This window comes from Sardina pilchardus, chromosome 14 (assembly GCF_963854185.1).
Source record: "Sardina pilchardus chromosome 14, fSarPil1.1, whole genome shotgun sequence".
NCBI lineage: Eukaryota > Metazoa > Chordata > Actinopteri > Clupeiformes > Clupeidae > Sardina > Sardina pilchardus.
Window position 1 is genome coordinate 5,587,820 of NC_085007.1, and position 24,337 is coordinate 5,612,156.

General features: G+C 47.2%; 1 protein-coding gene across 2 annotated transcripts; it reads right to left on the reverse strand.

The window, feature by feature from the left end:
- Nucleotides 1-861: 861 nt before the first annotated feature.
- On the reverse strand, nt 862-24,103 carry ppp2r2ab (protein phosphatase 2, regulatory subunit B, alpha b). 2 transcript variants are annotated; one of them, XM_062554338.1, is made up of 11 exons: nt 23,816-24,103; nt 23,203-23,292; nt 21,476-21,553; nt 17,437-17,534; nt 16,566-16,731; nt 14,927-15,039; nt 11,814-11,991; nt 11,153-11,317; nt 7,108-7,277; nt 6,605-6,696; nt 862-2,805 (listed from the first exon to the last, which is right to left on the reverse strand). In XM_062554338.1, the coding sequence occupies exons 2-11, from the start codon at nt 23,234-23,236 to the stop codon at nt 2,526-2,528; spliced, it is 1,374 nt and encodes a 457-aa protein (XP_062410322.1). In that variant the 5' UTR covers nt 23,237-23,292; nt 23,816-24,103; the 3' UTR covers nt 862-2,525. The 2 variants fall into 2 exon arrangements, with proteins under 2 accessions (XP_062410322.1, XP_062410323.1); XM_062554339.1 differs by lacking the exon at nt 23,203-23,292 and having other exon boundaries at nt 23,816-24,102.
- Nucleotides 24,104-24,337: the final 234 nt, after the last annotated feature.

The window sequence follows — 24,337 nt, forward strand, 5'->3', positions numbered from 1 at the left end:
CGCATGGTCAGAACCAAGCTAGAGGGTACATACAGTAGCCAGTTGCACATTACTAGGCTCTCTTGTGTAAGGTGTTGACAAACCCTACACTAGATCTGATCTGGAGTAATTTGTACTACAATAGCAGTAATCAAACCCTACACTAGATCTGATCTGAGGTAATTGGTACTACAATAGCAGTAATCAAACCCTACACTAGATCTAATCTAATAAAGTAATCGGTATTATCATTTTTTAACAGCACAATAACACATATCATACACTTCCCTCGTCTTCTATCTCTCTTAACTTCCATTAATAGTAGTATTGACAGATGCAGTAGTAATTCCTTTGAATTGAGTGCTATTTTCTTTCTGTAAGTGGCTCTGGATAAAGGTGTCTAATGCTAAATGAATAAAGATATATAATGCCTTGCTAACCCAATGCTAAATGAATAACGGTATAAGTAATGCCTTGCTAACCCAATGCTAAATGAATAACGGTATATGGAATGCCTTGCTAACCCACTAATCTCCCTTTGTAGTACACCGCTCAGTCTCCCTGGGGCGACAGTCTGGACACCTCATGACCAAGAGTTCAGCTCAGGAGAAGCACTCATGTGGGACCTGTCTGGTGGCGTGAGAGGCAGAGAGGGAGAGTGTGTCTGTGTGTGTGCCCGAGAGAGAGAGAGAGAGAGAGAGACACCACAGAAAAATACAAGTATATACTTAAGCGCACACACTCTCACTCACTCTGTGTGTGTGTGTGTGTGTGTGTGTGTGTGTGTGTGTGTGTGTGTGTGTGTGTGTGTGTGTGTGTGTGTGTGTGTGTGTGTGAATGTTGTGAAAAAATACTGAAATGAAGAGACAACTCCGGTTGTAATGTTTGTTCCATTTATAAATACCGTTTTTTTGTTTGTTTTTCCTTATCATAATCTCTATCTATGTGCTTCTTTCCTGACTTGCATTTTCTCTGCAACTAGAGAAAAGGAAAAAAAAAAACCATACAGAATGGGGAGAAGGAGGCTGGGGTACAGTAAGTCACGTACGGCGGCAAGGACTTCCTGGATAAGACCATCAGAGAAGGGGGAGGGGGTTACAGTAAGTCACATATGGTGGCGAGGACTTCCTGGATCAGACCATCAGAGAGAGAAAAAAAGGGGGAGGGGAGGGGTTCAGCAGGCTGCCCCACTTCAGTGTTCGAGTGAGCAAGTCCACAGCCGGGAAGTCCAGCACCGAGTCCAGTTCACTCCGAGTTGGGGACGGTCGCCATTTTGCCCCCTGACCACGCAAACAAACACGCACACATACACTCAGACACACAGACACACACACACACCTCTGTGGGTATGACATGTACTTCCATTCTTGGGAGTAGCATGTAAAAAAGTCAAAGCTGGTTCCACACCAGTTTGTTTGGGAGCCATGGCTGCAGATCTCTCTCTCTCGCTCTCTCGCTCTCTCGCTCTCTCGCTCTCTCTCTTCCCAACATCTTTGTATGTGTATGTGAATCTGTGTGAATGTGTGCATCTCCATACAGGGAACGTTTCAGCGGGCTTTGGACGATTAAGATGACCGAAGTATGAAGGGAGCAGAAAAATAAACACGGAGCATGGGGGGCAAAGTCTGCAACATAATGCGGAACTTTAAAGAAATTGGCAGTTTGACGAAACTCAACAGAGGAAAATGGCGAATGGCACAAACAGTAAGAGGGCAAGGCGTATACGGGAGCGCAGGAGCTCGTGGTGTTTTCTGAGAGGGGTCATCTGTGGTCAACTCACAGCGCACAAGTGCTGAGCTAAAACACAGACACCCAAGCAGACCCGACCAGAGCTGAGGACCAGACGGCCTGGTGGGGCCATCGGAATAAACCCAGGGATGAGAAGGGGCGGAAGTGCAGATAAGAGGGGGTAGTTGAAGAGTGAGAAGGGGCAGTTGAGCGGATGAGGGGGTATTGGAGTGGGTAAAAGTGCTGATGGGGTGTCAGTGGGTAAGGGGAGGCAGGGGGTGGCAGGAGGGGGTAGTTGGGTGTATGAGAGTACAGGTGGGTAGATTAAGGATGGGGTATGTGGATGGGGGCAGGTGAGGGGGGTATGTGGATGGGGGTGGGGTACAGACTGAGGTTGGCACATCATCACCATCAGAATGAGGTGAGTGTCACGCGCCACTGAGCCCTCAAACGGGCCCAACCAACATGGGTATGAACCGGGCACACTCTGGCGCCAACCAAACGCGTCATCAAACGTCGCCAGTTTGTCCCGTCCGAGGGGGGTTACGTCACGATGGTTATGCGATGCCTGGCAATGGTCAACAGCAGTTTGTTTTTATCCTTTATGCAATCAATTTTTTTTTTTTCCTCAAATATTTTCCCAGTCTTTCGTTGTTAAGAAAGTTTCGACGGTGTTGACCGAGATGTTCCCCTTCAACGACGACGACGACAAACAACAACAACGGGTGATCAAAATGACTTTTTTTTTTTTTCGACGAGTGTGGACGAAGGACTCTTTTGTTTTGACGACGGCCGCGCACACACACGCGCGCGCGCGCTTAGTTCACTTTCTCCTGGAAGATGTAGAGGTTGTTGGTGGTGGCCACGGCGATGACGTTCTCCTGCGGGTGCCAGGCGGTGTGCAGGATCTTCTTGTTGAAGTCCAGGCTGTCCACGCTGATCTCGTCCTTCTTGCGCTTGCCTCCGGCGCAGACGCGGCGCGGCTTGAGCACCTGGCGCGGCTTGCTGCACTCGCGCGAGGCCTCCAGGGTCACGTCGTGCCGCTGCGTGCGCTCCAGCATGCGGAAGAAGTTGTTGTAGGAGCCCGTCATCACCACGCTAAAGGAGGGGGAGAGAGGGATAGAAACGAGGGATAGAGAGAGAGAGAGAGAGAGAGAGAGAGAGAGAGAGAGAGAGAGAGAGAGAGAGAGAGAGAGAGAGAGAGAGAGAGAGAGAGAGAGAAATGGTAGAGTGAAAGAAACGGGTTAATGTTTTGCTGTAACTTTAAGCCCTTCAACTTTAAGGGAATGGTAGCTGGTATGAGGGCTGCGCTGTACAGTAAGTAAACCTCCCTCTGGGCCTTAAGAGAAGAGCTAATAAGAGGTGCTAGCATCCATGGGCTCAAGGGAAGTGCTAGTGAGAGGTGCTAGCATCCATGGGCTTAAGGGAAGTGTTAGTAAGACACGCTAGCACCCATGGGTTTAAGGAAAGTGCTAGTGAGAGGTGCTAGCATCCATGGGCTTAAGGGAAGTGTTAGTAAGACACGCTAGCATCCATGGGTTTAAGGGAAGTGCTAATAAGAGAAGCTAGCATCCATGGGCTTAAGGGAAGTGCTAGTGAGAGGTGCTAGCACCCATGGGCTTAAGGAAAGTGCTAGTATGAGGTGCTAGCATCCATGGGCTTAAGGGAAGCGCTAGTGAGAGGTGCTGGCATCCATGGGCTTAAGGGAAGTGCTAGTGAGAGGTGCTAGCATCCATGGGCTTAAGGGAAGCGCTAGTATGAGGTGCTAGCATCCATGGGCTTAAGGGAAGCGCTAGTATGAGGTGCTGGCATCCATGGGTTTAAGGGAAGTGCTAGTGAGAGGTGCTAGCATCCATGGGCTTAAGGGAAGTGCTAATAAGAGGTGCTAGCATCCATGGGCTTAAGGGAAGTGCTAATGAGAGGTGCTAGCATCCATGGGCTTAAGGGAAGCGCTGGTAAGACACGCTAGCATCCATGGGTTTAAGGGAAGTGCTAATAAGAGAAGCTAGCATCCATGGGCTTAAGGGAAGCGCTAGTGAGAGGTGCTAGCATCCATGGGCTTAAGGGAAGTGCTAGTGAGAGGTGCTAGCACCCATGGCTCCCTTGTTAGCATGCCTCCTCCCAATCTAAGGTTGCTGCAAGGTGCCGGTCTGAGCCCTGACAGATGCAATGCTGGACCACATTTGGTCAATAACATTTACATCCTACTCTACTCTGCGGGTGTGTGGGTACTCTTGGTGAGCTCACTGCTCCTAGTGTGTGTGTAAGAGAGTGTATGTGTACATGTGCATGTGTGTGTGTATAGTCCTAGTAAGCCCACACACACACGTACAGGACGCTCAGACATCCAGACAATGACTGAAGTGAATGTCAAACCTGTTGCTAATCTCACTGCTGAATCAACCGTTCACTGATCTGGACACCGAGTCTCTATACACTGACATTCCACCACCACAAAGCCACTATTACTGCAGATAGAGTCTGATAATGCTCTCAGGATCAGATAAGGCCTGATTTCCTTAACTACCACTTGGTGGCTTAAGCATGGTCTTTGTAAACAATGCACGCAACAGAAACTAAAAAGGCATTGACACAAGCCATGAAATTGGTGTTCTTGTCCAACGGTCCCTTCATGTCCTTTAAAGGAGTCATAGAACGCATTTTTTGACCATTACAAATTGATCTTTGAGCCTAAATAATGTCATATGTAAATTTGTGGGGCTGAAAACGCCCCAGGAGCACTGCTAGATCGCCTAATACAAGGTCATAAATAGCCTTGCAATGAAACAGTTTGTTTTTCCCGCCCACTCAGCAAGTTCATGAATATTCAAATGAGATGCGCGCTGATTGGTCTATTGGCCGATATGTCCTGAAAGTTGATTGGCTCAATCCACCGGTCTGAAGCTAGAGCAAAGTGAAACTACGTTTACTGCTAGTAAATAAAGCCAAAGTCTTTGATAAAGCTATCAACAATGGATTTAAATAAGGAATACAGCCGTACATGTATAAACCGAGTCAGAAGAAGGTTCTGACGAAGATGAAGTGCAGCAGATTCCCCAACAGAATGAATGTGTTAGATTGGTAAGTTTTATCAGTACATTTCTTAGTATTAACTCTCCAAAGTTAGCTGTAATAACGCTAGCATTACAACGTCTCTGCCATAGACCACATATCTAGATACTAGCATCGTAAGAGCAGTTTAACAAGAATTATTAATCGAAGGTAGGCAAATGAGAGGGGGTGTATCTAAAGGGGGATGGGCGCCTATTACGTGTTATCTGAGCTCTGTTCAGATTGGAGCATTTCAACACGGCTGTTTCTATTTCCCAATTTGCATACGAAAGCAGGCGGGGGACGCGGTAAAGTCTTTGGTGTTGTCCTTTGGACACTGCTTGCAGCCTAAATTCAACAGGAACAAGGTGAATGTGGTTTTGAATTCTAGGACTCCTTTAAGTCTTCCATCGAAAAAGTCCCATTTAAGCCCTGGTCCTTCTGTCTGACTCTAGCAGTCATCTCCCCAGACATGGGGGTTTTACCCTATAGTGGAAATGAATGCGCCTTGGAGCAAGCAGGAAACACACCCAAGAGATGGTGAGCAGTGTGTGTGTGTGTGTGTGTGTGTGTGTGTGTGTGTGTGTGTGTGTGTGTGTGTGTGTTTGTATGTGTATGTGTATGTGTGTGTGTGAGAGAGTCCTAATGAAAGTAAAAGTTGCTTGCGTACATGTGTTTCTGCATGTGTATGCGTGTGTGTGTGTATGCATGTAAGAAGTGATGTTCGGACAGCCACTCAGTGCTGGCTGTGTGAGATAACCAGTGTTCTGCCCCACCCTGGTGTACCACAGCACAGCCAAAAGACTACCACCCTCTCTAGTCCCTTTACATACCCCTAGCCAGTCAAATTACCCTCTCCAGTTCCTATACACCACTGCAGATACCCCTAGCAATCACAATTACCCTCTCCAGTTCCTTTACGCCACTGCAGATACCCCTAGCCAGTCAAATTACCCTCTCCAGTTCCTTTACACCACCACAGATACCCCCAGCCAGCCTAATTACCCCTCTGCTGCCCCTACACGGTTCTACACAGAAACTCAGAGCCACCAAATGTGCAATCTAATACCTACAACAACACAGAGACCAGACCATGTCAGACACTCTGCAAACAGCAACATACAAAACTCCAACACAGATAAACACCCTCTCCCCCTCTCAGTGCCCACGCCTACCATCGACCATGTAAAGATGCCAACGTGGAAATGCCAACGTGCCTGTGGAGTGCCCACTCACAGTGGCAATGCCCCTCTCTGATAAATGACCACCTCGCTACCACTACCAGCATCAACACACACAACACCCACCGGGCTGACCTCCCACTCCACATGCAGCCAATGCAGACATACCCAACCCAGCTGCAAAACTCACACGCACGCACGCACGCACGCACGCACGCACGCACGCACGCACGCACGCACGCACGCACGCACACACACACACACAATGGGGTCCGGGTTTCCTCTGCATTACAAGGCTGACTCAACTCTGACTCCGAGTCCGAGTCTACATTCCTAACAACAGAGTGGTGGCCCCGTATGGTGGTAACGCAGGGGGGCCTACCGTATACGTTTCACACGCTGAGAGGGGGCTGCTCATGGTGAACCCACAGATAAGCACAGCACTTACCGGCCACATTACTCAGACTGGCAGGGACGCAGGGCTAGGTTTCAGTGAATGGAAAGGAACTGAATTGCAGCGAACTAAAAAGACATGCTGGCAGCAGTGTGTGTGGGCGCTCTATGAGTGTGTGTGGGTGCTGTGTGTGTGTAAATGCTGTATGTGTGTGAGTGTGTGTGTGCATGCTGTATGTGTGTGAGTGTGTGTGTGTGTGTGTGTGTCTCACCTGTCGTTCCCATTCCAGCAGCACTCAAACTTATCAAAGATGCAGTCGTTCTCATACAGTGAGCACAGCTTACTCCTCAGGTACTCATGCACCTAAGGATCAAACACACGACATTAGAGACTCATAGGGTGTGTGTGTGTGTGTGTGTGTGTGTGTGACCACTGACATGAAACATTTAGGAATGTACAGTGAGGGAAGAGGTTACTAAGCATTACAAAAAAAAAGAAAAATCCTGAAACTATTTCTGAAATTTCCTGAAAACCCAAAAAAGCCCCCCAGATTTCACTTGTGACCGAACATCTGTGATAACCATCAGAACATAAACTCAGAAAAACTCAGTTTACCACAGAGCTCCTCCTAGTGGCTGTCTTAGGAAATAGCATCCAACATTGTCAGACAATGTCACACACACACACCTAAATGACCCATCTCATCCTCACAGCTTCCAGCTTCTCATATGATCTATCCCACCTCACCTCACACACACACACACACACCCCTACCTGATAGGTCTCCACTGGCCTGTTCTCCATGTTGAGGTCCCAGATCTTGACGGACAGGTAGTCCCGGGTCATCATGTAGCGGCCGCTATGGCTGAACTTCACGTCCGAGATGGAGGAGATGATCTCGGAGAAGAATGATCTGTTGCTCGGATCCTCAGGCTCCTCAAACACTGCAGGCAGACAAAAAGACAAAACACCAAACCGTTCAAAATCCCCTTTAAGACCAAACACTGATGGGAGGAAAAATAGTTCTCGTCTTTATAACCGTCTCCAGAGAATGGAAACACAGGACACTTTGTGGATCAAATCAAAATGGGAGACAGAGCAGCGTAAGCAAGATAGTAACTTCTTCCAATAGCTGGAGAGAATTCAAATGGAAAATGGTAGCAAGATACTTTAGAACACCACACATAAGAGGAAGGTAGTTCTTCGGCAAAAAAGAAAATGCTGCTGGAGGAATTGTGGAGAAACTGACTCAAGCTTTGTCCACACCTTTTGGTCCTGTGGAAATACTAGGATGATCTCTACTTAGCATTAGTTGATATGTTTAACAGCTCGACAGTCTGAAGCCAGCTATTAAGGTCTACATCTTTTTGATTTTCCCCATTTTACTGCTTATGCCACAAATATCACTTTATGATTTAAATTCTGCTTTGATGAACAAATACTGCCATGTGACAAAAAACACTGAATTAAGTTCACGTCAATGCAGACTTGCTATTTAGGGACATTAGAATAGAATAGAATATATACTTTTTTGATCCTGTGAGGGAAATTCGTTTCTCTGCATTTAACCGAATTAGTGAACACACACAGCACACACACAGTGAGGTGAATCACACACTAACCCAGAGCAGTGAGCTGAACATATGCAAACATGGTGGAATTGGTTAGGGTGAGGGTGTATGGACTAGTTTGGAAAAGGCCCACAATCACAACCAGCCAGAACAGAGGCACCCTTTATGGCACAACACTGCTCTCTGCTGCTCTGGAGTGGTATTGCATCTGTTCTGTTCTCTATTGCAGAGCTCTGTGCTTGAGGCAGCTTTCTTGAGCAGAGGGAGCCATGTCCAGGAGTGTGTCCACAGATCTGAAGTGCTGTGTGTGGGCTTACTCTAGAGACGCCGATCCAGGTGCTTGTTCCTCTGCTCCTTTGCTCTGTGTATATCCTCCTCTATCGTCAGAATCTCTGTACATGATCCCGCATGGGTTCTTTTCCAATAATACCTTTATGGATGTACCTACAATACCGTTGCCCTATGTAGCCATACGTAATAACGCGGCATTAAAGTAAAACCATTTGGAACATCCACAACTACTACAACTGTGTATGTGCTTCCTCCTGCTCTGTTACTCTGTTAATGTGCCTGTTCTCTGCATGTGACCAAAGACCCAAAGCAACATAATGCATCTCTATGGAAGAAACATTTGAACAGTTCCTGTCTGCTTAAGGAGGCGTGTCGCAACGACGTCATAGTGGGATATCGATCTCTGTCAGATTGGCAAGCAGTTCAGTTCGAATGTTAACAGGTCTGCTTAAAGGGGGATTTAGCCCCCCTCCCCTTTGCGAAGACAGAACGCGGAAATTATCGAACGTTTGCGCCTCTCGCTCCGCTTTAACCCTCTCTGATGTGACTGCTCTCTGTTCTAGAACACTCTCTTCATGGCTGCTCTCTGTTCTAGAACACTCTACGTGGCTGCTCTCTGTTCTAGAATATTCTCTACGTGGCTGCTCTCTGTTCTAGAACACTCTACGTGGCTGCTCTCTGTTCTAGAACACTCTACGTGGCTGCTCTCTGTTGTAGAACATTCTCTACGTGGCTGTTCTCTGTTCTAGAACACTCTACGTGGCTGCTCCCTGTTCTAGGATGCTCCCTACATGTCTGCTATCTGTTCTAGAGGTCTTTGCATGTGGCTGTTATCAGTTCTAGAGGTCTCTGCATGTGGCTGCTCTCTGCTCCGTGTAGTTCCGTAGTACATGTTCCAGAGTGTTCCTTTTTTAGACTCTGCACTGACTTGAGTCAACAGGAAACAGAACAATGGATCCCAAGGTGACCTGAGCGAGCGTGTCGTGGTGCGGCAGCCAGACTGCCCACCCGTGCCCCTGCAGGATTACAGTGGAGACCCCTTGTGGTCTCACCTCAGTGAGGGGACACAATGAAATCTTTCCATGACGCCATGATGCAGAACCAGAAAGGCCACACAGCCACTGAGGACTGAGCTTAATGGAGATGCTGGCATCACACTGGACATACTAGATCCCAGGCCAGTACACTAGATACCAGGCCAGTACACTACATAGTATGTCAGTGAGTATACTGAGTTGGCTGGAAATACTCAACATACAGTATGAAGACAGGTATGTTGTGTGGTTAGTATACTTGGCAAATATCCTCACAATTGGAGGGGATAGCACAAAGACACTTAATAGTGCAGTATGACGTTACCTTCAGTACCAATTATAGCCCATTCACATTTAGAGTGCAGTTTGTGCCATCAGATTAGTGAATGCACTCATTTAAAAACACAGCGTACAATTTAGACTAGCGAGTACACTCACATTTGGATTTCACTACACTACACCTTACACAAGTGTGGATACTACCGTTTGGAGCACAGAATCATGTGAAAGTGGTGAGGGTGATCACAATTGAAGTGCAGTAATATTCCCTAAAACTAATGCATAATACTGATGTTTGAAGTGCAGTAATATGCCCTAAAACAAGTGCATTTACTCATGCTTAGTGCTCGTCTTAACTATGCAGTATGCTGTGAGACTAGTAAGTATACTTACCTTTAAAGTGCTTGTCTTTAATACAAAGAACCTACTTGTGAGTATACTCACGTTACACTGCTCGTCTTTACTATGCAGTATGCTGGGTCACTAGTAAGTATACTCACATTTGGAGAGATTGGCCCTTTCCGAAACGTGCCCCTAAACCCTAGTCCTACACACTTCCACTTCGTTTGCGCGTTCACGCGAGGGTCCGCCACATTAAGTATCATCCGAAACGAATTTTGAGTCGAGTGAAGTGCCTAGGGAGAGGGGCTACCACGCCTCCAGGAGCAAGTCAGCATGGATGCTGTCTTGAAACGCAGGTGCAACCGTTTTCAAGTGTTCGTGCAAATCGTGTATCTCCCTGCCAGTTGTTTTTTGGTCCGTATGACAGCATTTACAGACAAAAGCGTGATTTAAGCTACATTGTAACAACTCATGTTTAGTTTGATACTCAGTAAAATGTGCAAGATCGTACAGAAGTAGGCTGTAATATTTAAACACGTGCAGGTCGCATTTACAGCACTTTTATAATTTGATGTTAAATAAAGCATAAAATGCAACTGTCACTCATAGTAATGAAAGGAGAGAAGAGGGATGTCCAGAACATCTTAATTGGCGATTTAATATATATTGCCTTAATTTCTATGAAAACTAATATGACGTCAATTTCCTTCTCCCTTCAAGCGCATCCGAAATATAGCGCTGTTTTAACCCCCTAACCCTTCAATGCGAGTGTTCTCCGCACCCACGAGTGGACTTGAAAAGGAAGTTCACTCGCTAACCGAGTCGAAGTGAGTAGGGATCCGTTTCGGAAAGGGCCATTGTCTAATGAGCAGTATGCTGTGTTACTAGTGAGTATACTCACATTTAGAGAGCTTGTCTTTAATAAGCAGTATGCTGTGTTACTAGTGAGTATGCTCACATCTAGAGTGCTTATCTTTAATAAGCAGTATGCTGTGTTACTAGTGAGTATGCTCACATCTAGAGTGCTTATCTTTAATAAGCAGTATGCTGTGTTACTAGTGAGTATACTCACATTTAGAGTGCTGTGTTCCTACTGAGTATACTCACATTTAGAGTGCTGTGTTCCTAGTGAGTATACTCACATTTAGAGTGCTTGTCTAATAAGCAGTATGCTGTGTTCCTAGTGAGTATACTCACATTTAGAGTGCTGTGCTCCTAGTGAGTATACTCACATTTAGAGTGCTGTGTTCCTAGTGAGTATACTCACATCTAGAGTGCTGTGTTCCTAGTGAGTATACTCACATTTAGAGTGCTTGTCGCAGAGTGCGGAGGCGCGCATGTCACACAGGCGGATGGTGCCCTTGCTGCTGCTGTAGACGAAGGTGTTGCACTGGTGGGGGTGGAACTCGGCCGCCGTGATCACCTCCGTCAGCTCCTCCATGTTGGCCGGCTTGATGTCCACCACGTCTGGGAGGTCACAGGTCAAGGTACAGTAACATGGCGTCTGGCCTAGTCTTAGAACAACGCCGCGCTACTCCATTCACCATCAAAACCCCTCCACCATCTCCATCTCTCGCTCTCTCTCTCACACACACACGGGGTACTGAAGATGCAGTCTTACTACTCAGGTCAGGTCTCACACACACACACACACACACACACACACACACACACACACACACACACACACACACACTGAGGATGCAGTGTTACTACTCAGGTCAGGTCAGGTCTTAGTCTCACACACACACACACACAATACGAAGATGCAGTCTTACTACTCAGGTCAGGTCGCACAACCACTCCACTTAGAGAACAAGGCCACAGGGATGCACAACTCTCTCTCTCTCTCTCTCACACACACACACACACACACACACAGGTACATACGCACTCACACATCTTTACACGCACGTGCGCACACACACACACACCCTTATGCACACACGCTCAGTCAGGATACTGAAGCTGCGGTCAGTGATCTCTAAGTGCCAGAGGTTGATGCGCAGGTCGTCGGCGGACAGGTAGGTCTCGTTGTCGCTGTTGACGGAGATGGAGTTGATGTGGTAGGTGTGTGCGTTGGCAAAGATCCTGCGCGGGCTCGCCTCCACCATCAGGTCCATGGGCCGGAACACCGGCACCTGGGGGGGACAGGGACGGAGAGTGTGTGAGAGTGAGTGTGTGTGTGAGTGTGTGTGTGTGTGTGTGTGTCCCAGTGGAGCACTATATATAGTTTCTGGGGGCTTCTCCCTGAAACCTGAAACAGGGGTATGCTAGCCCCACTTCGAGGGTGAGGGTGTGTGTGTGTGTGTGTGTGTGTGTGCAAAGAGGGGGCGGACTAGCACACACCGGCCTCATTTGGAACAAAGCAGCTTCCTGGCTGCCCGCTGGTGCCTTTACAAGTGTGTGTATGTGTGTGTGTGTGTGTGTGCACTCTCCAGCCACCAGAGAATGCCAAATCCATCTCTGGGAGAGAGTCCACACACCCAGGAGCCTACAGCAGAGTGTAAATCCCCACACACACACACACACACATTCTCAGGGCTCCGGGCCAAAGTCCCATCCCATCTACTTGCTATATGCTTTGTCATGACGGCAAACAGGTGTGTGTGTGTGTGTGTGTGTGTGTGTGTGTGTGTGTGTGTGTGTGTGTGTGTGTGTAATGTGAAGTTGAACCAAAGCGGCAGGGTGATGCAGGCTTCTGTACAAGTACAATGATGGGAAAAACAGATTCATGACCTCAAAGACAGATATGCAGTGGGATTCATATCTGGGAAGGCCCTACCTGACAAATAAGTTGACTTTTTTTCACAGAATGATTCAATGGCATTTTTTGTTGTTGAATGGCCTCTTTGTCCACCACTCACAATGGAGTTCCCATTCCACTTTAACCTGGCTAGCACCAGACTAAGCTCAATCTTTTGAGATCGAACATTAGTCTGGGGAGACTGCGCTGTAAGTCTACTGCACAGGAGGCGTGATCGTTAAATGACAACGATCCAGGTGCGCCTGGTGGATAAGCCAGTTTGTGATTGGTTGCCTGGTGGATAAGCCTGTTTGTGATTGGTTCCAGCAAACGTGGACAGGAAGCAAGAGAGATACATGTGCAGGTTTCCAGCCTGAGCTGCAGAGCGAAATCCAATCGCTGGCAGTTCAGGCTGGGTTTAGCCAGTCTAATTCCACTTCACAAATCCACCTGCATTTGGTAAGTGGCGGGTGCCAATTTCCAGTACTGGAATGAAGACACACACACACACACACACACACACACACACACACACACACACACACACACACACACACACACACACACACACACACACACACACACACACACACACACACACACACACACACACACACACACACACACACACACACACACACACACACACACACACACACACACACACAAATAGGCATGCACACACACACACACACACCATGTACCCGGGGTGTCTTTTGTGAGATTCACATTACATACCTGCAAGGCTGTCGATACTGTGTGTGTGTGTGTGTGTGTGACAGATGTGCACATACTTGTGAATACAGCCCGCAGCAGTGTTCTGTATGTCGGTGCACCAACATACCTGTGTGTGAGAGTATATGTACAGGCATGCTGAAATACATGCTTGCGTGTGTGTGTGTGTGTGTTGGGGCTGGAGCAGTGGATGTCCATAGAAGTGCCTAGGTATGTACCTTGATTTGCATAAGAGAGGAATGTAACATTGGATGGGATCTGTGGTGAGGGAAAAGATTGTGTGTGTGTGTGTGTGTGTGTGTGTGTGTGTGTGAGCTGTAGCTCTCTTAAAGGGCTGTATATCGCCAGACATGACCGACTTGTGGACCTCCTAGCTGCTCAGATCCCACACACAGAGAGAGAGCAGGTCTATAAACACACCACTGTCCACTCTGAATGGAGCAGGTATATAAACACACCACTGTCCACTCGGAATGGAGCAGGTCTATACACACACCACTGTCCACTCTGAATGGAGCAGGTCTATAAACACACCACTGTCCACTCGGAATGGAGCAGGTCTATACACACACCACTGTCCACTCTGAATGGAGCAGGTATATAAACACACCACTGTCTGTCCACTCTGAATGCTTTAATTCATCTGCAAACACCTTCTCTAGAATTGCAAACACACCAGACATTACATCCATTTCTCAGAGTGCTAAAAAGCTCAAATATTTATGAGTAGTGTCATGTGCTTTTGATCTATTTATGGAAGACTCATAATGTGCACAAACTCTTAAATACCAGCCGTTGATTTCTGCCATTGAGAACCTAGGATACAAATGCCAGCTCACTGTGTTAGTGTTTGTTCATCAGTTGGCGGGCCGTGGACTTTGTATTGGGGGACTGTATAAAACTAAGGCTAAGCAGCTAGTAAAGTAGCGCTCCATGTCAGCAGTTGTAGGAAGCGTGTTTACTTGGGAGAGATGTGCTTTTCTATACCCTTGAACTCTTGATAGATTGCTGTACATAAAACGTGTGTGTGTGTGTGTGTGTGTGTGTGTGTGTGTGTGTGTGTGTGTGTGTGTGTGTGTGTACCCGTAGTATTGTGATTGTACTGGTGTCTCTGTATCGTCCGTCCTTCAGTTTGTGTGGCGTGTGTGTGTGTGTGTGTGTGTGTGTGTGTGTGTACCCGTAGTGTTGTGATTGTACTGGTGTCTCTATATCGTCCATCCTCCTCCTTCAGGTTGTGTGGCGTGTGTGTGTGTGTGTGTGTGTGTGTGTGTGTGTGTGTGTGTGTGTGTGTGTGTGTGTGTGTGTGTGTGTGTGTGTGTGTGTGTGTGTGTGTGTGTGTGTGTGTACCCGTAGTGTTGTGATTGTACTGGTGTCTCTGTATCGTCCATCCTCCTCCTTCAGGTTGTGTGGCGCGTGTGTGTGTGTGTGTGTGTGTGTGTGTGTGTGTGTGTGTGTGTGTACCCGTAGTGTTGTGATTGTACTGGTGTCTCTGTATCGTCCGTCCTTCAGGTTGTGTGGCGTGTGTGTGTGTGTGTGTGTGTGTGTGTGTGTGTGTGTGTGTGTGTGTGTGTGTGTGTGTGTGTGTGTGTGTGTACCCGTAGTGTTGTGATTGTACTGGTGTCTCTGTATCGTCCATCCTCCTCCTTCAGGTTGTATCCTTCAGGTCTCTTGTCCCGTTCACTGATCTTCCACAACTTAATGGTTTTATCTGCAGAGCAACAGAGACCAAACAATCAACACACACATCCTACACAACACAATACACACACACACACATCCTTCTCAACACAACACGATACACACACATCCTACACAACACAACACACACACTCACTAAACATCTGTCAGGACCTCAACATATTGCAGAGATCAGATGCACAATACTAGTCAGAACACACACTGGCAGAACCTGGCAGAACTACTATGTGTGTGTTTTATTTGATTGTGTGCTTCACTGATGAAGTGACTCCCTTTTTCTGTGGCAAGCATCTCTGTATCTGGCTGTGACTCTTTTGCGCTCTCTCTCTCTCTCTCTCTCTCTCTCTCTCTCTCTCTCTCTCTCTCTCTCTCTCTCTCTCTCTCTCTCTCTCTCTCTCTCTCTCTCTCTCTCTCTCTCTCTCTCTCTCTCTCTCTCTCTCTCTCTCTCTCTCTCTCTCTCTCTCTCTCTCTCTCTCTCTCTCTCTCTCTCTCTCTCTCTCTCTCTCTCTCTCTCTCTCACCAACACAGGAAGTACCTGCTCAGAGTGTGAGTATGGGAGGGTGAAGAATCTCAGAGCCTGTTGCACACGCTTTTGTCAATCACCCCGGAAACCGTGCAGAATGCTGCCGTGTTCTCCCCCCCACACAGGAAGCACCTGATCAGAGCCTATTCTATATATGAGGGTGTATATGGGTGTGTGTGTGGGTGTGTGTGTGTGTGTGTGTGTGTGTGTGTGTGTGTGTGTGTGTGTGTGTGTGTGTCCAACTTTTCATTTGTCCATTTGTCTATGGCTGGGGGTGCAAGGGGATGGGAGCATGTATGTGAGCGTGAGCGTGAGTGTGTGTGTGTGTGTGTGTGTGTGTGTGTGTGGGCCGCCGAGGGCGTGAAGAGCGGCCATCACTCCCACACTCTTAAAAATACTGTGCTGTTGTGTAAGGCCGGTATTTATAGTCCACTCGGAGAAGCACAGAGATGGGATCTGACTCATATCGGCGTGATTTAACCGTCTGGGTGGAACTGGCCATCCCTCTCTTTCTGCTCGTCTCTCTCTCCCCCCCACACACACACACACACACACACACACACACACACACACACACACACACACACACACACACACACACACACACACACACACACATAGAGCATAAGGCTGCATGGCTGTGTGCCACGCACACAGAGATTTAGACCTGGAAGCAGTTTGGGTCAACGGGTGACCCAAGGGGGCATCTGTGTGCATGCACATATATACAGGTGACCCAAGGGCGCATACATACAGCTCTTGAACATGAAGAGACCACTGGTGACATTTCTCTCTGGTGTCATCCTACGGTTGCTGAGTGACATTCAAATGAGTTGCTGGTCATATACAAAATTAAGAGACCACTGCAAATTGGATATGACCGTCAACTCATTCAAATGTCTCTATGCAACTGTAAGATGACATTAGAAAACTGTAGAGCTTTATTTATGTATGTGTGTGTGTGTGTGTGTGTGTGTGTGTGTGTGTGTGTGTGTGTGTGTGCGTGGACTGACCATTAGTGGACAGCAGGAACTGGGCGGCGTTCTTCTGAGGGAGCCAGCGGATCTTGTTGATCTTCTCCTCGATCTCCAGGCTCTTCAGGTAGTCAAACTCAGGCTCATGGCTCTGGAAGGTGCTGTAAACATTATACTCGCTACGGCTCTGGGGCTGACTCTTATTCTGGAGAGAGAGAGAGAGGGAGAGAGGGAGAGAGGGAGAGAGAGAGAGAGAGGGAGGGAGAGAGGGGGAGGGAGAGAGAGGAAAATCAATAACATACTAAGTCGATATTATTGTAAAGTTGATACTAAACATGTTATACCTGTAGCTTTAGCAACAATGGCTGTTCATTCATACTAGTGAAGATTCGTTTGATAAGATATTTGAGAGAGAAAGAGGAGAGATGAGAGGGAGGGAGGGAGGGAGGGAGGGAGGGAGAAAGCAAGAGAGAGAGAGAGAGAGAGAGAGAGAGAGAGAGAGAAAGAGACTGAGAGATGTGCCTTATAAGGGTAGTTGTGAAAAAGAAGGAGGGATAGATGAGAGATCAGAGAGGGAGAGAGAGATGAAGGGAGTAAGAAGGGATATGAGACAACAACGCCTGTCTTGACTAATCTTGTACTCAGACTAGTGTGTGTGTGTGTGTGTGTGTGTGTGTGTGTGTGTGAGAGAGTCCCGCATTACTTATGTCTGTTGGAAGATGACCACTGAGGTGTGTGTGTGTGTGTGTGTGTGTGTGTGTGTGTGTGTGTGTGTGTGTGTGTGTGTGTGTGTGTGTGTGTGTGTGTGTGTGTATATAGTGTGTGTGTGTGTTACCTCTATGTCCTGCTGGAAGATGACCACTGAGGTGTGTGTGTGTGTGTGTATATATATAATGTGCGTGTGTGTTACCTCTATGTCCTGCTGGAAGATGACCACTCGGCCTCCTTTGTCTCCTGTGGCAAGAAGCTCCCCTGAGTGGTTGAACTCCACAGTGGAGATGATGTCGGCTACGAAAACAAACAAACACACACACACACACACGTTATCAAAACTGGGCTGAATAGTAGCTGACACTGGGAATGTGTGCTCGATCTGATCTACAATCATTTTCTCTCCTGTTCAGTCAGTGACAGCTGTGACACTCTTAAGAGAACCAGTAGATATTTGCTGCGCGCACACACACACACACACGCACGCACAGCACAGCAGTGTGAGACTCCCCTGAACAGCAGGGAGGGGGAGTCTAGCTCAAGTCAAACAGCAATGCACTCAATAACAGCATCATCTGTCTGTCTCCCTCTCTCTCACACACACACACACACACACACACACAACCTACTTTCCCCTGGTCACAGCACAGTTTCTTCACATCAACCTAGATACTATTGCTTCTGGAAAACACACGCTGTGTCTCTCCCTCTCTCTCTCTCACACACACACACACACACACACACACACACACACACACACGTCTCTCTGTCTCTTACTTAACCCTTTGTTGGGCAGTGGAGCAGAAACACAATGCTGAAGAAAGGATGCTGTGGAGGTCCATTGTGCAGTAGTGAGTGCCTATGGGGACAATGGTAGGCACCAGGGTCTTTGTGTGCAGATATATACATACAACCATGTGCGGATAAAAGTGTGTGTGTGTGTGTGTGTGTGCAGGTTTTGTTATCAAAGCCCATCTTTACTAGTTAATTACATAATTTAGTGTTGAGTGAGCATGTATACATGTATGTGTGTATGTATGTGTGTGTGTGTGTGTGTGAACAACGCTGTTGAGATGACCATTAGCTCTCTAGAGGGAGGTCAATGGAGGGGGTGGGGGCCGTGGAGACGTTCATAACACTGATACGTGCATGTGTGTGTGTGTGTGTGTGTGTGTAAGGGGGTTGATGGAGGGGGAGGGGGCGGTGGAGGTATATACAACACTGATGCCTGATGCAGTAAACAGATGTTTGCACTGCGGCCTGAAGCAGCAGAAACACAACCAATACTTCAGACATCAGTGCCTCCTCCATCACACACACACACACACACACACACACACAAGTCAGCATGTACAATGTGAACCCCGCGTAAGAGTCTTAGCTGGTAAGCTAATGTTAGAACAGGTGGGTTTTTGGTGGTAGGCTGTGTGTCAACTACTCAAGGATAACACAAAAGGGCTAATAGACACCAGCACCTCATCTTAATCCTCTACCTAACATGCTTCCATTGTCTCAAAAGCTTTATTGTTTTTTTGTTTTTTTTAAATGTACGTTGCCAATGGTCATATGAGTCTAGCATGCAACGGTCTCTCGTTACTAGTGTCTGTATGTCAGAGGGGCGTTAGGCACCTGCACCTCCATCTAACTCACACACACACACACACACCAGTGCCTGATAGACTGCCAGCTCTACCTCCTCTCTCTAATCTACTGCCAGCTAAGGTGTGTGTGTGTGTGTGTGTGTGTGTGTGTGTGTGTGTGTGTGTGTGTGTGTGGCCTAGGGGGTGGCTGCCAAATGTCACCCCCATGTTGCCCCATGCTGTGGGCACAGCTGTGACAGTCATCTACGGAAGCACCCCTACCAATGGCACCGCATCCTGACCTCCTGCCATCTTCCTAGCAGAGAACATCTCCCGCCAACACACCTACACCTAGGCCTACTGAACAAATCATCATTTAGGCTTACCTGACTGGAACACCACTAAACATTTACAGTAAGAACTATTCCACAACTTCTCAGAACCTTAAATAGAAATGCTCATGACTTTTCACAAATAAATAGCACAAATTGTATCACAGGTTGTGTTTAAATATCATTATCAATTCAACCAATATCATTAATACCATCACATACTTTACTGAAATATAGACATATTGTAGCCATCTGTGTAAAGATGAGAATCTGAACTATCAATTTTTTAGGGTAAATGTATTTTATGCGGTTAATTTAATGTCATTCAACTAATTTTGAGGTATATAAATGCAAGACGTTGTAAAATTGAGTCATCAAATCACGTCTTTATGGAAATACTGGAGGTGTCAAAACTTGTCATTATGGGTACAGGGGGTGTCGCCAAAAGTCGTTTTTATGGGGAAAAGAGCTAGGGCCAATATCAACTCAGGCGTCGTCTTATAATCGGTGTAGATTGTTCCTATGTCTCTTTAGAGAATGGCACTGTGACTTAGTTTGGTTGGAACGTACAGTGAAAGGGATAGTACACACACACCTCCAACTGATTCAGATTCCTTTTATAATGCGTGGGTTGTGTGCGACATGTGCTGGATGGTTGCACATCAGGTGTGCAATGGTGATGCAATTCATGACAGAGCTGTGTCTGCTCACACACACACACACGCACACACAACACACACACACACACACACGAGTGTGTGCAAAGAGTTGACTTCTTCCTCAGCAGAGTAAAACTAGGAGTGCCTTGTACAGACGCTCCTCTAGTGAAACTGGCACAAGGAGTGTGTCTAGAGTGAGTCCCACCCATCTTCACTCACACCATTTCAACACTTCTCCACGACTTTGAGAGGAAACCTTAATGAAATGTTCATGAGCTTCAACTGCTTACAAGTACAGAAATGCATATTTCACTCAGACATGGGTCCAAGTAATGAATGAAAATGAAAATGAACCGACAACCTTTTGAATTCCGTATGTAGCAGGCTAGTTAAGCCACAAGTGGAAATTGTATCACATTGCAGGACACACATGAACATCAGAACATCTCTGGAAAGGTACAAAACTTTTCAGTGAATCTCATGGCATTTTCCAGGCCTGGAAAAATGGATTTTAAAGATGAAGATTTATCCAGAATTTCCATGGAGCATGACAATCCTGTTTCTACATGGTGGCTCAAAAGGCAGCGCGTGTGTGTGTGTGTACCAGATTAGCATGTTTAGCAGGAAAAGAGCACGGGAAGAGACTTCTTGTATGGCTGGTCTATCAGGAGTGAAACTGGGAGAGTGTGATGTGTTCTAGAATGCCTGCTCTAGCTGAAGTGGAAGCTGAATATGGCCAAACAGTGGCGAACAATCGTGGTGAACATGTTTTCTTTGAACAGTTACATTTGAACGATTTGGTGCTAACATTCAATTCCAACGGTAATTGCATTGTTGCCTTCATCAAACTCACATCCAGTTCCACGGTATGTTCGGGGAACTAGCTCTTCAGATTGTTATTGTTCACCAAAACTCGAGGGTAACAGAAAACAGTTTTGCAAATGCGAATGTTTGCGAATTTGAACGCACCTCTGGAGAACATTTGTGAACATCTGCAAACATTTGCAAACAGGTTTCCGTTAGCCTTGAGTTTTCGGCGAACATTTGCGATCAATCGCAAACAGTCTGAGGAGCTACTTCTCCACGAACATGCAGTGGAACTGGACGTGAGTGTGATGAAGGCAACAATGTTAGAATGAACAGAAGAACACCGAGAGTGTGACGTGTTCTAGAATGCCTGCTCTAGCTGCAGAATGATGTTCTGGGAGTGTGTTATTGGCAGGCTACACCGACCGGACACGTAACTGAAGCGCACCGTTTACGGAGCGTGTCCTGCAACAATTACAGAACCGGCTACACCAGATGCAATGGCAGCTCGTGCATTAGAACAAATTAGACCATCTTTTACGCGTCGCGAACAGAATGCTTCAGTTAAGTGCCTGTTAGGGAGACTGACAGCCAGGCCTGGCAGGAACAACACCTGGGGAGGGAGTTTTCCTAGGAATGGTTTACCAGGAAGAAGACGCAGAGAGCATATTCAGCATATTCCGGCATGTTCTCGTGTGTTCTCTAGCAGTAGTGACATATGAGGAATGTGGACAGCAGCAGGACAGTAGGACGGCAGGACAAACAGGACATCTGTGTTGCCGTGTGGTTCCACTAGCAGTAGGGGGATATGAGGTGTGTGTTTGTGTGTGTGTGTGTGTGTGGCTCCCGGGCATTCTTACCTTCAGCTACGTCGTCATCGATGGCTCCTTTCACCTGGGAGAAGCACCACTGCACGTCATTGCCCCCGCCTCCGGCTCCTGGGGAAACAGCACAGGTGAGCACAGGTGTGGTCACTCGCACCTGCGGCTCCTGACACAACACACAGCACAGGTGAGCACAGGTGTGGTCACTGTCACTCGCACCTGCGGCTCCTGACACAACACGCAGACAAGGCTTACAAGACACACAGGGCCCACAGCCCCAAACACACCAGGGCCTCCAACCTCAAATCACACACAAAAGCACCTGACACAACATCTAAATAACCAGTCAAAAAAACCCTCATTACACTTCAGGCCTACATCTCCAAACACAGCCAAACCGTCTGAACATAAAGCCTCTGGGTCCAAAAGCGCACACACACACACACACCTTCCCAATCCCAGACCCACTGCTACTGTGCCCGATGGCAGTGGCATCAGGCCAAGGTGTGGGGCGGTGACCGGGCACTCTGTCTGAGCCGGAGAACAGAGAGACACAACAGCTGGGCTCGCCTCGTACATGAGGCTGTGGGAGTCTCAGGAATGGAATGAGGTGATGCTACTAAGCATGCCGTCACACTCGCTTGTCACACACACCTCTCTCTCTAACTTACACACACACTACCTCTCTCTAACACATACACACACACACCTATCTCTCTGACCTATACACATACTACCTCTCTCTCACTCTCACACACACACACACACACAATCTTTACCTGTAGGCGGTACTATCAAAGGTCCAACACAATGACCCAATGACCTGAGGGTCAAGGATCACTTGTGTCTACAACCGACAACAACCTGCCTGAAACAATCACTTTCACATTCAAACAGAATATTCAACCTACCTCCTTGTCAATGCACATTAAAGATGTTTCGATGAAAGGTCTCCGTAAGAAATAAGTGAAAACCTCATAATTGGTTTAATAGCCTTACATGGCGTCCTTTAAACTTGATCTTGTATAATTTGACAAGCCTTTTACGATAGGCCTCAGCCTGGGGCTGCCAAACAGTGGAAGGAGATTTACCAACACAGCAGGAAAAGGCTTTAGTTTGGACATGTGAGCTCACAGAAAACTCAGTAATAAACAAGGTCAGAATTATCCACAGTCTGTAGAAAGCTGCCTATTCAGATCTATCCTAGCAAGACAGAGGCTAGTCTATACACCAAACACATTTTGAGGCCCCTAGAATCCAATGAGATTCACATCTAACTTAGCAAGCCAGAAGCTCTAGGATAACTCATACACATTTTCAGCGCCCCTAGGGTCTTTACCACTGAGCCTCAGGCTGTCATGACATTCACAAAAGAAGCAGCACATCTTTGGAGAATGTGGATACAGTGTAGTGGAGATATTGTAGGGGTTGGCGGTCATATTACTGGTTTCTGTAGACAGTGAGACGGTCTCAATTGTTTTCCCATGTGCACACATTGCATGATTGCCATCTCCGTATAAAAAGAAGAAGGATGTTTCCGTTTATCAATCCTCCCAACATTTCTTCGTGTCACGACTTCCTGTCGCGCTCAATACCCGTGGGACCTCAGACAACGTGCTTGGTCCCCGATGGGTCCTCCCCGTAAGCAGTCATATCATCATGACAAAGACATGGTCCATGGACACACTAGATGTTCGTGGATCAAGCAGGTAACAAAAGGGAAGGCAGCCGTGGCCAGGGCCACTTGTCGCTAGATAGCTCACCATCAACTTGGTAGCGATGTCTCCTTCTCCACATCTCCGCAAATTCAGGGCCATAAACTGAGTTTGATGACTAATGTCAAGCACAAGCACCTACGAAGTGGGGACATCAAAGTTTGTCAATTGACTAACAAGAGGGTTTTGCTGCCTGCTAGCAGGGTAGCTGATTTTGGCAACACAATTGTATGGATTGCCACAATGCAAGAGGACGTGAATCATATAACATTACATGCTGCTAACAGAGTTGGCAACATAGCAAACCAACCAACTTTTATTCACATAGATGGAAAGTCTGAATAATGTGCAAATAAGACCAAATTGCCGGTCGTGCTATTGCGTTATCAGAGGTCCAACTCATCATTAGACGTGACACCATTCAGCTGAAGTGGGGAGGAAATGGAATGGTCTTGATACCACTGCCGTTAGCTGGCAAGCTAGCAGAAATAGCCAGCTACAGATCTTTCAAGTGCAATGATCCAAGATTCATGGACAGTCGATTTGCCCGCAGAGGAATCGTGATTTTGTTATCTAATTTGCATGAATTAACATAAAACTTTATTTGCATGGGAAGCAAGTTATCAAGCTAATTCTACGTCTAGCCCGATTTTTCCATTACCTGCCATGGCGAGACAGGGAATCTCAGTCTCGGTGTCGGACCCCGGTCTTGGTTCGTTTTGCCGGGTGCGGGTTTCCTAGACCTGTTCCTTCTGAAAGATGAGCCGGGATCGTGGAGCTGAAGCGCTGGGGTTTTCTTGCCTATCTCACTCTCTCTTTCCTCTCTGGCTGCCTCTCAAACTCATTCACTCTCCCTCCCGAGGCTATCCTCCCACAGTCCTGTCCACATTCAAAATGGCGCAACCCCTCCCTGCAATCACGTCATCACCATTCGACCCTCTCCAGCAGAGGATGGGAGGGTGACCGGAAAAGGTGGGCGTACTGCACCGTCTCTCTGGTCAAACTCTAAAGGCGATGTCTGTAACTATTTCTAATTTCTCTTTTCCAACGAAGAAGACAACAGAGAATGATGGTGGCCGTTAGGATATGCAATAAGTTCTTGTAGGCTATGCTATGCAATGGAAAAATGAAACGCTGCAATGATACGCTGTCAGTCGCTCCTCTCGCTCTGTTGCTCTCACGC